The sequence below is a fragment of the Gymnodraco acuticeps genome, unplaced genomic scaffold (genome assembly GCF_902827175.1).
Source record: "Gymnodraco acuticeps unplaced genomic scaffold, fGymAcu1.1, whole genome shotgun sequence".
Taxonomy (NCBI): Eukaryota; Metazoa; Chordata; class Actinopteri; order Perciformes; family Bathydraconidae; genus Gymnodraco; species Gymnodraco acuticeps.
In genome coordinates this window covers 203746-216104 of record NW_022991621.1, presented here as the reverse complement: position 1 = coordinate 216104, position 12359 = coordinate 203746, and the positions used below count along the sequence as shown (strand labels likewise).

The following is a 12359-nucleotide window of genomic DNA, read 5'->3' as shown; positions in this document are numbered from 1 at the left end:
GATATTATTGTGTTGCAACCCAGACACATTAGTGAGGGTACCGGGGTTTGATGACATTCCTGCTAGCTTGTCATGCAGAGCAGTTCATGTACTTACCTCTTAGAGATTAATGGATAATAAAGTGTGGAAGTCCATTCTGATTGATAGACTGAAGCACACAATACAGTAGCATTAGATACTGTGTGACAACCTATTTAACAAATGTACTAGAACACTAAAGGCTCTCCCATCCAAGCACTGACCGGGATCAACTGTGCTTAGTTTTTGTGGAACAAAGGTAAAAAATGTGATGTATAAGCCCACCTTTTCCAATTGTAATGGAATGTGGATGGCTTTGGCTCAAGGACTGAATGGATGTCTGCCAATCTGAAGGTCAAGGGTTCGAGTCTCATTACAATTAGTAATGGGAAATGCTTCGAACATTTACAATGTGTTAAAATAGTGGCACAACGAGCTTCAACCTTATTTCTTTCAGAACAAGCCAATATATCCTTTACCCAAACTCCCCTGTTATACCGGGTAGTGCCACACAAACAACTGTATTCACATCCCGAGATGGGGTCTCACCAAATATTTACTCGGCCAATGCATGGTAAGATCGTATGTGATGTGAAGCGCACATGCAAACACACCGTCTATAGCAGGTTAACACTGAGAATTGGTGTTTAGGATAAACCTGAGATTAACCATCTCGTTTTCAAGGGGGTCCTACAAACAGCAAGTCATGACAAACAAAACACAATCACGTCACAATACAAACATAAACAAGACTAATGTAATCACAACACAAACAAATTAAAGAAACAAAATTGGCTACTGTATGGCCACAGAATACATTTTCCCATTCAACAATGCATTACGACTTTGTGTTTCCTTCTTGGTAATTCATCTATAGATCTATATAGCGCTCGGTTCATCTGAATATAGAGATTCATATTTAACTTTTGTTAAATATGCTATTCCCTTGCACACGTAATGTAAATAATATCCTTCATTAAAATTGTGTAAGCTGTAATGTTCCCGTCATGTTCTACAGATGTATATATTTCTCTGTCAATGATGTTTATATTTTACTTTTTTAGAATTTAAAATGTATTTATTCTCTAATATTTTCCCCCATTCCCAATTTTGGATCAATAAAGTACACCTAATCTTATTTCAATGTCTCTCTGTTTTGAAGATATCCACTCCGGTACAGTAGGTGGTGGCATGCACATAAGAACTCTGTATCCAACCGACGATAGTAACACCTACGTCACTTCCGGGCAAAAATTACGGCCCCGCCCACTTTTTGGGAAAAACAACGCTGTCATTTCAGAGCCCTAGAGGGCTCTGTGTCATTTGATTTGCCAAACCGATTACTCTCATGAGCAAGGCAGAAAATAATAGTTGTATCATGCCAAAAATCTGCTGTGTCGTTTATTGCACCTCAAACATTAAAACAAATCCAGAGTTCAGTGTTTCTGTACTTTCTCTAAGAAAAAAGGACAGTAAAAGAAGAGCTCTGTGGCTTCAGGCTCGATCGCCATTCAAATGACAGTGTTGGTTTCCCCCAAAAGTGGGCGCGGCCGTAATGTGCCTACTGCTATATTTAACCATATATCGAGCCCGATCGTCGATTTCCAATGGCTTAATGTAATTGTTTGCCTGACTGGCCATTGTAATCGGGCTCTTTGAAGATCCAAAAATCCACGGTTTTCTTAAATTTCTGATCGGATTGGCAAAAACTTCAGAATTTGTATTGACCGCCATTCAAATGACAGCGTTGGTTTCCCCCAAAAGTAAGCGGAGCCGTACTTTTTGCCCGGAAGTGACGCATTTGGTACTCGCATGGAACAGACCAACACCTATTTTTTCATTATGTATTCACGAATATATATGAACATAACTAATTTGTATACAAACAATTTCGCATCAGGGATAGACCAGTCTATGGGATAGACATATAAAGTAATATAAAATTACATAAAGTTAATACATAAAAAAACCGAAGCGCTGTGTCACCGGAAACGCTGACCGGAAATACTGTAAACGGGCGGGTAGTTGAAAATCTTTGAGATTTCAAAACATTTTCATCACCGACTGAATTAACGTGTATTTAAATAAAGAAGCATATTCTGCACGCAGAGTAAGTGCGAGGGCTTTAATAATCTAACTGTGGTAAAAGGTTGAAGCTAACTAAGCTATCTGATGGGAATTCAGTAGCTTTAGCTCGGTAGTAGCTAGCTTTACAGGCTAGTATTAGCTCTGTTCAAGTTGTTTACGTTGTGTTTTCTGACAGGATGGTGGACAGAAGTCTTGTTCGGGACTTGAGACGTTGGGCGACAGAGGAGTTCAATCTGCCCCCGGACAGCCTGCCAAATGACGGCAACTTTAAAATGTGGGTATCATCTTTACTGTCTTAAATGTACACTAAGTAGCAACCTGCATAGTAATGCAAAGCAGTACAACAGCTCTGACATAAATTGTACTTGGTAATGTTCAGTTTGTGTTGACATTATGGGGAACGTGGGATTTATTTGTAGTTTTCAGTGTTGTACAGGATTACATGATACTGGGAGGTGTTTCTATTTTGATGTTCTCCATTATGTATACGAATGAATGGGACACAATGATGGAAACACCTCATGACAATGCAACTAACTACAACAACACCACCATGACCATATTCTCACCTCTATGTAAAATAAACATGACCCTTATTGGCATTTTAGAAAGCGGAACATATCTGAATCAGAAATCAGAGTCAGAAACAGGTTTATTGCCAAGTAGGTTTACACATACAGGAATTTGTCTTGGTGCATATAGGGCATACATAAACCCAGTCAAAGAGGATATGTATTGATGTATGTTAAATGTTCTCACAGTTGAAGCTAAATGTTGCATTGTTGAACAATTGTAAAGCTGATCATTTGTTCTCCAGGCTCTGCATCGGGACAGGGGAGTCAATATGGAAATATGTCATCCAACATGTTTTTCAACAGAGGTAAGTCTTCCAGTTCTGATGTTCCTCAATACATGTCCTAGTAATGTAGCCATGCTGATCTTCATGCTCACTCAATCCTCCTTAGTCTTGTCAGAAACTGCTTAATTGCAATGGGTTAAAGATTTCTGACGCTTTGTTTGTTTTCCCAGGAATGTCAGGATCATGCGTGGCAATCTGCAGTGGTATCCTTTCTTGTCCACATTTAATGATTTTAAAGCCACCTTACTTTGGCCGTGGCAATTCATGCGCACATGTGGGTAATGTAGCTGCTCTTTGAAATGTGAGTAAGAGATAACAAAGACAGAATAGAGTCTTGTTCAAGTGTTGTTGATGCTGTTTGTACCTGTCAATGCACAGTGTGTGTGTGTGTGTGTTTTGCATGTATCCATTGATGCCCTTAACATAATGATCTTCAAGGTACAAAGTTATTCAAGACAAAGAGGTAAGCTCAAACTTGATTTTCTTTCTTGTTGCTATTTTCTATTTCATGTTATCCCTACTTAAAGGTGGGGTAGGTAATTCACTTCAGAAACACTTGTTATATTCCATGGAATGCTCTTAACATCCCGATAGCAATGAATACATTAAATGCTTTGACAATAAATACATTAAAAAAAGTCACCTGTTGAAGCCGTGGCGCTGTAAAAAGCACGACCAATCATCTGAGCCGGCTAAAGTAACTGGATGGCCTACCTGCCTGTCAGCCTTCCATCTGGGCACAAACTTATCTCGTGCCCTCATTGGTCATGTGCGCGTTCGTGTGTGTTGGAGGAGGGGCTCTGTGAGGAAGTCTGAAGGAAGGGGCAGATTCTTTTCGGCTGCGTATTTTCAAATACTAGCGCACTCGAGCTGGTTTCTCCAAAATTACCTACCCTACCTTTAAGGTGATACTTGATTAATCTTGAGTGATTCACTGTGTATCATTTTACATTTCCAGTCAGAAAGCCACAGATAAACTGACATGTGTTTTGATCTGCTCAGTTGAAGCAGACTGAGGGCCAGAGTGAGGCCGCTAAGCAGAAAGACCTTCAGAGGAAGATCGAGCAGCTGAAGTCCGAGATCAGTCACCTGGACTCTCAGATCAGTGGGACAGAGGAACAGCTGGCTACACAAGGTGAGTTCCTCTCAGTGTCTGAGCGAACCACAGTACTCTCAAACAGAAAGCCTGCACTGGTGTTGTTCTACTCTTCACCAACAGAGCAGTCCGTCAGCCGTACCTGGGCTCAGGTGGAGGACAGCCGACGCAGAGAGATGCTGCTGCAGGCCTTCAGGCAGCGTTGCATTGTGGGCCGCCAGGAGCTCTCTGATGACACACAGAAGATCAGCGGGCACTGCCAGACTCTGGAACAAATGTCCAGGTAAGGCAGATCATTAAGAGTTGAAGTAACATAAATATGAAGTAGAGTGACTCTGACTTACATGAAGACCATGGCTTTTGATGCTGATGGTCCTTCCCTTAAGTTTGGCAGTCATTCCTCTAACTTTATGTGTTAATGAGCAATAAAGGAGGTGTATTTCTTAGTGCATATAGACCAGTCAGTGTTTCCGCCAGACCAGGGCTGAGAGGGCGTCCACCCCGAGAGCGGGGCGTGGTGTGACGTGACTTAAATTTAGAATTGCGCCGTCCCTTATACTATCTCCTAACGTCTCCCTGCCGACAGGGACACCCCTCCTTGCATGGTCCTTGGAAGCTGCGGCGGTGTTTTGTTTTTTTCCGTCACAGGAACGCGCTTTGCTGGCAGCAAAAATAATCCCACCAGACTCCTTTGCCCCTCCAACAGAGGGATGTCCTTGTCCTTTTTCCTTTTCGTCATTTCAAGCGATAAAAACTCTCGATCTTCTCTCAAATTATTTATTTTTTCCGACGCCCTCGGCTCGAGTTCAGGTCGTTCCGAGCTGAATAAGAGCGTCAAATGACGGCAAGACGCCCCCCTGGCGGAAAGGCAGCCAGAAGTTAATACCTGTTTCTTTGGGTCTTCCTGGTTGAGAACTAATTCTAATCTTGAAAATGTACACCCATTAATTAGTGATGCCTAATGCTTGTATCCTCGCCGTTACGGCCCGCCCACACCGCAGCTTTGAACAAATCTTGAAAATCTTGGAGCTGGGCGTGTCTGACAGCTTGGGGATTTTTTTTGCGAGCAACGCGACCAACAACCAATCACATGAATCTCCCGCCCCCGACATACAAAGCAAAAAACCCCGGGGATTTTATGCGAGCAATATATATATAAATATATATAAAATCCCCAAACAGCCGAAAACCTACCAGTTTCACCCACTGTCTCTGCCACCTCCCTCCATGCCTGGTTCCTCCGGTTTGTATCCCGGTAAATAGTCTGGTCGTAAAGAACCGGGGGATTTGCTACCGTAATTTCTCGTTTGGAATACGAGGAAATGAACTGCCGTCTGGCTCTCCCTGCTTACACGCGGTTTGATTGGCTAGAGCTTGAACTGTCAGATTTGCATAAACGGATCTGATTGGCTGTCGCTTCCAGCTCAGCCTCAAAAGTTGAACATTGTTCAACTTTGGAATCCTGAACATCCTGGAAATCTTCGCCTCGCCCCCCCCACAATGCAGTTCGGCGACAAGCGAGGGAAAGTGACGTCATCCCCATTCAAAGTCAATGGGCGGAGACGCGGTGGACAAATCGCCAAAAGCTGCTGTGTGGACGGGCCGTTACTCGGATCCACTCCACACTGTAAACGGTTCTTCCTTGGACCATGCAACACTCCTCCATCATGAACGTTAGTAAGAGCTGTGTTGTGTTTTGCAGGAGAGCAGAGGTTGAGGTGCTGTTTGATAATAAGCCCTCGAGCAGCAGTGATGGGGACAACCTGAACTCCAAAGCTGCAGCAGAGGCACAAGTCCTGGTAAGAGCTGCTTCAGTCTGTGTGAACAGGCCGACTCACACAACAGCTAAACATGGACTGTGTGAGGAATGTTTAATTACTATATATTGCACTCTATTCACATCCCTCATTTGGTCTGAGTGTCTGAATTGTCTGGGAAATGTTTTTATTGTAGTGCCTGCAATATGTGATTTTACGTGGGAAACCGAACGGCAATGCATAACTTCTGGTTGTTTCTTTTTGCATCTGATTCCATCTTCTCCACTTCTACACAATAGATTGATGTTAATTTGACAGCTGTAAGATAGATGATAGATAGATATTTAGCCATTCCAAGTTGGGAAATTGTTTTGGTCACAGCAGCATTAAGACAGTCAATCTCCAAGAATTACAAAATTACTTAAAAATAGAATAAAAATACAAATAAAATAAAGATGAAACATTTTAAATGTAAAAACAATTTATACATATTCTCAGTCAAAAACACATATAATCAGAGAGGAGTATCTAAACACTATAAAATACACAGTATAATTAGAATACTCTGTAATATACCAATCTACTAATCATATAAATATAGTGTACTATATACATTTAACAATTGTGTTCAGTAGCTTGAAGTTAGAAGTAAAATATATCAAAGCTGGAATCTAAATATTTTTGGACTAGCAACCTGTAACCTAAATATGACAAATGTAGACCCATATCTTTCTTAGCTGATTAAAGGAGTCATCCTATTTAATTATTCTTTGACAGCATGAAGTGAGAGAGCTGTGTGAATGCAGAGTCCGCTTCTACCAGTCTCTGCAAGACGGTGAGCTGAAGACAACGTCCAAACAGTAAGAACTACCACGAGAGATACAGTATTGAAAAAATAACTCTCTACTACGCTTGGCAACCTTTTTATTTTCTTGAATGAATTCTGTCTTTGTCTCCTGTCAGTATGAGCAGAGAACAGAGGACTGCTGTGTTTCAGTACTGGCTGAGTGCTGTGGAGGTTTGTATATTTTGAGCACATTTCTCTACATATTTTGCCCTCTCGTTTACTGTGAAGAGAGTGCCACAGTGACGCGTCCTAAAACCCGGAAGTAAACTCCTTCCGGTTCCTCCAATGGGATCTCTCCAGAGGATTTAGGAAACTATCTGAACTAAGGTCTGTGGTTGAGACGCATTGAAGAGACGGATAACGTTTTGTTCTACGACATTAAATCATCAGCAGTGACCCCGCTGTGATTTCTGAAGAGTTGACGTGTGTGAAAAACGATGGTTGTTACCAAGTGGCTGAATAGGACTACAGAAGTCGTGGAGGCCGTTGTACGTCATTACGCCGAACACGTGAACACTCCTCTAAGTTAGTTTCTGTTCTGCTTGAAAGCAAGTCCCTGCCTCCTGCAGACTGTTCAAACAAACACTTCAACTCGTTCCATCTAGAGTCTGTGTGTTTGAATATGGATCTGAAGTCGGCGTGACGTTGAAGCAGCGACCCTGCTGTAGTTCCTTTCAGACCCGGCGCCAGCACAAATCTAAAGGGAGGGCCTATGATTTTCATGGGAGGGCACACAAAACCGTCACGTGCTGCGGGCCTGCGGCACAATATATATCAAACAGCAAGGCCAACGGCATTGCGCAAAGATGCACACTTATCGCAAACATACACAAATAAAGGGCAACTAGCAACCACTTTGAAACATTGTGTGCGTGGCAGCACAGACACTGGTAAATCACGAGCAAGGTTGAAGGCTTAAAAAGCTATAATATAAACGACAGCTGACACTAATAACGGCTCCGTGCAGGCTGATCTGCACCAAAGTAACTCATTTCATATTTGATTCCTCGCGTATTCTCTCTCTCTCTCTCTCTCTCTCTCTCTCTCTCCTCTCTCTCTCTCTCTCTCTCTCTCTCTCTCTCTCTCTCTCTCTCTCTCTCTCTCTCTCTCTCTCTCTCTCTCTCTCTCTCTCTCTCTCTCTCTCTCTCTCTCTCTCTCTCTCCACACTCTCACATGAAATGTGTTCTTTTGATGCGGCATGCCTTAGCAGTCCTTTATCAGTCTGTAATGCGTGTTTCCAGTCGCAAAAACCTTTGACAGTAAAAGCCGCATCAGATGAAGATGTATTGACTTTAAACTGTCTACAGGGGAAACAAAAGGCTGCGTCTGCTTTTAACGAATATTCAAGCCATGGTCTGTTGTGTACCATGCAGCGGCTAAAGTGCGCTTCTTTCTCCCTGGATAACGATCCAGCTTCACCTGCTTGGGTTTATTAACCCCAAGATCATCGCTAACTCAGCCCCGGGGTTTGCCGAGGTCAAGCTTGTGACATTAAGGCGCGCTGCTGCAACGGCAGGTGCAGGGTCGCCAGCAGCACCATCGGCTGCAGTTCTTTCATCGCTATTTCGTTTTAACAAATCCTTAGACCTTTTGAGCCAATTTCTGATGTCCATTTTGTAATTCAAACAGAAATGGGAGTCTACAGAATGCACAATAAACAAATCCAGAATAGGCGGCAGAGTGTGACGCTGTGATTGGTCTAAATGGGGACGAATCACAGACACATGCATTTATTTGACGTAGCCTGCGATTTTTTTTGTTTGTTCTGACATCACATACATCGTAGCATAAAAGTTCACAGTTTATTTATAATTAAAAAAATAAAATATATATATTTTTTAATTTTTATAAATAATAAAAAACGTGTTTATTGGGGGAGGGCAGGAATGTCAAATGGGAGGGCCTGGCCCTCCCACGGCGCCGGGCATGGTTCCTTTATAGCATAACGTTAGCATTTAGCTTCTGGTGATTAGATTTATGATTAAACAATTATAAAAGTAGGATAGGCATGTGGAGATTTTCCGACTGAACAAAACGTGACCCGTCTCATGCAGTACTACCAGACGAGTATTCCTGCCGCTCAGAGGACGCACACAGACTACCAGACTGGTGAGGCGCTTTGTCCTTGTGTTGAAGCGTTTCAGGAACTTGCTTTCAAGCAGAACAGAAACTAACTTAGAGGAGTGTTCACGTGTTCGGCGTAATGACGTACAACGGCCTCCACGACTTCTGTAGTCCTATTCAGCCACTTGGTAACAACCATCGTTTTTCAGACACGTCAACTCTTCAGAAATCACCAGCGGGGTCACTGCTGATGTGTTTAATGTCGTAGAACAAAACGTGATCTGTCTCTTCAATGTGTCTCAACCACAGACCTTAGTTCAGATAGTTTCCTAAACCCTATGGAGAACTTTAATTGCTTTTTGTCGAAGGAACCGGACGTGGTAAAATGCTAACTTACTTCCGGGTTTTAGGACGCGTCACTGCGGCACTCTATGACACTTTGAATAATAATGTTTCTCATCATGTGATCAGAACCTGTTGGGCGGTTACCCTCCGAGCCACATCCTCTCAGCTTTACAGTATTTAGCCTCCAGAGGCAGGAGGAACTGGAGGAGAAACTCTCGGCTCTGAACGTGATGCGGGATGTGACCAATCTAAAGTAAACTCTTTATTAATGTTCTCTCCTGCTTTTAAACTAAGAAACGTTTTCGGTGTTAAAGTATACACCTTTTATATTAATCACAGGTTCCGCTATGAAAGCAATCACCTTCTGGACATGTCAGCAGAAGAGGATGATCTGCCATCTGTTAAGAGTCTCTTAGAGGTATTGAACACACACACACACACACACACACTAACACACACACACACACAACCACACACACACACACACACACAGCCAATATACTGCTAATATGCATGTTAATTAACAACTAGTTGATGGTGAATAGGTGACCTTTTTTAAAGGTCACCTATTATGCAGAATCTTCTCCATGTCTCTTCTACATCACCATGTGTCCCCTCTTCTTCATGTCTCTTCTACATCAACATGTGTCCCCTCTTCTCCATGTCTCTTCTACATCAACACGTGTCCCCTTCTTCATGTCTCTTCTACATCAACACGTGTCCCCTCTTCTTCATGTCTCTTCTACATCACATGTGTCCCCTCTTCTTCATGTCTCTTCTACATCAACATGTGTCCCTCTTCTCCATGTCTCTTCTACATCAACATGTGTCCCCTCTTCTTCATGTCTTCTACATCAACATGTGTCCCTCTTCTCCATGTCTCTTCTACATCAACACGTGTCCCCTTCTCATGTCTCTTCTACATCAAACACGTGTCCCCTCTTCTTCATGTCTCTTCTACATCAACATGTGTCCCCTCTTCTTCATGTCTCTTCTACATCAACATGTGTCCCCTCTTCTTCATGTCTCTTCTACATCAACATGTGTCCCCTCTTCTCCATGTCTCTTCTACATCAACACGTGTCCCTCTTCTTCATGTCTCTTCTACATCAACATGTGTCCCCTCTTCTTCATGTCTCTTCTACATCAACATGTGTCCCCTCTTCTTCATGTCTTCTACATCAACAGTGTCCCCTCTTCTCCATGTCTCTTCTACATCAACATGTGTCCCCTCTTCTTCATGTCTCTTCTACATCAACATGTGTCCCCTCTTCTTCATGTCTCTTCTACATCAACATGTCTCCTCTTCTTCATGTCTCTTCTCATCAACATGTGTCCCTCTTCTTATGTCTCTTCTACATCAACATGTGTCCCTCTTCTCATGTATCTTCTACATCAACATGTGTCCCCTCTTCTCCATGTCTCTTCTACATCAACATGTGTCCCCTCTTCTTCATGTCTCTTCTACATCAACATGTGTCCCCTCTTCTTCATGTCTCTTCTACATCAACATGTGTCCCCTCTTCTTCATGTCTCTTCTTCATCAACATGTGTCCCCTTCTTCATGTCTCTTCTACATCAACATGTGTCCCCTCTTCTTCATGTCTCTTCTTCATCAACATGTGTCCCTCTTCTTCATGTCTCTTCACATCAACATGTGTCCCTCTTCTTCATGTCTCTTCTACATCAACAAGTGTCCCCTCTTCTCCATGTCTCTTCTTCACCAACATGTGTCCCCTCTTCTTCATGTCTCTTCTACATCAACATGTGTCCCCTCTTCTTGTCTCTTCTACATCAACATGTGTCCCCTCTTCTCATGTCTCTTCAACATCAACATGTGTCCCCTCTTCTTCATGTCTCTTCTACATCAACATGTGTCCCCTCTTCTTCATGTCTCTTCTACAACATGTGTCCCCTCTTCTTCATGTCTCTTCTACATCAACACGTGTCCCCTCTTCTTCATGTCTCTTCTACATCAACATGTGTCCCCTCTTCTTCATGTCTCTTCTACATCAACATGTGTCCCCTCTTCTTCATGTCTCTTCTACATCAACATGGTGCCCCTCTTCTTCATGTCTCTTCTACATCAACATGTGTCCCCTCTCTTCATGTCTCTTCTACATCAATGTGTCCCCTCTTCTTCATGTCTCTTCTACTCAACAATGTGTCCCCTCTTCTTCATGTCTCTTCTACATCAACATGGGTCCCCTCTTCTTCATGTCTCTTCTACATCAACATGTGTCCCCTCTTCTTCATGGTCTCTTCTACATCAACATGTGTCCCCTCTTCTTCATGTCTCTTCTACATAACATGTGTCCCCTCTGTGCAAAGAGACTCTGAAAGTTTCAGGAACAAAGACTTCTCTTCTTTTTGATCCATATTCTATAAAAACCTGTCTGAAATGAGCTGATCAGATTTTGGCCACTTGATGATGTCATCACGATGTGTGTCTTGTGTAACCATTAGCCAATCATGCCAACCCAAGGTAAACCCCCCCCCCCCCCCCCACCCTTATCACCCTGAATCTCCTCTAGAGCACCATTGAGTTCTTTGTAACCAAATCTCTCTCAGAGGGGCGTGGGGAGGGGCTCCTTGTTTTCATCTGAAGTAACAGACAGAGAATCAGCACTTTGGAAACAGGGCTGAACAGAGGGGATTATGGGTAATGCTGCAATGATCTGTTTGGTGTTTCAGCCAATCAGAGACAGGCTCTGTATATATCTGAGACCTGTGATATATTGATGAAAAACAGTATAATAGGGGACCTGTGATGTAAAGTGTACCAAATCTGATTTCAGGATGCTTGGGAGGAGGTGGAGCAGAGTTTTGGTGCAGCTGGCTCTGACCCGCTCCAGAGTCCAGCTGATCCAGAACCAGCTGCAGGTTCGACGGGGGGGAGGCGGAGCAGGAGGTGTCCAGCATCACTGAGGAGCTCCACAACGACACCTGGCTCTGTAAGCAAACTCGCTGAGACAATACCAGGATGAATCACCAAATGATAAATGGGTAGACCTGTAGATGTGCCTGGCTAATTGGTCTTTGCTATAGAGAGGCGAAGTCCCCGCCCGTCTACTCCGCCCCATGGAACCTTATTTCTGAAAAAGTATGTATTGGAGAGAGAAAGATTATCTTTCGATCCCGTTTGAATTGTGCCACAAATTACACACATGATGTTTGTTAATTAAAAAAATCATTTCCATGTCAAAAAAGTCAGTTTGTCGTAAAACTGTTGAAATATAAGACTATGAAAAATACGCAACTAGAAAGACTACAGACCCGAGTCCC

The 12359-nt window shown here is 42.9% G+C and overlaps 1 protein-coding gene across 1 annotated transcript in view; it reads left to right on the top strand.

Annotated features, from left to right (window-relative positions):
- The first annotated feature begins 1791 nt into the window (after positions 1 to 1791).
- The window catches only part of haus5 (HAUS augmin-like complex, subunit 5), a 27724-nt gene continuing 17156 nt past the window's right edge, over positions 1792 to 12359 (top strand). The window contains exons 1-10 of the mRNA XM_034198070.1: positions 1792 to 2128; positions 2282 to 2380; positions 2924 to 2986; positions 3136 to 3168; positions 3404 to 3428; positions 3968 to 4100; positions 4185 to 4344; positions 5764 to 5860; positions 6596 to 6678; positions 6782 to 6836. Of these exons, the coding sequence (XP_034053961.1) occupies positions 2283 to 2380; positions 2924 to 2986; positions 3136 to 3168; positions 3404 to 3428; positions 3968 to 4100; positions 4185 to 4344; positions 5764 to 5860; positions 6596 to 6678; positions 6782 to 6836 (747 nt within the window). The 5' untranslated portion in view covers positions 1792 to 2128; position 2282. The remainder of the gene's footprint in view (positions 2129 to 2281; positions 2381 to 2923; positions 2987 to 3135; positions 3169 to 3403; positions 3429 to 3967; positions 4101 to 4184; positions 4345 to 5763; positions 5861 to 6595; positions 6679 to 6781; positions 6837 to 12359) is intronic.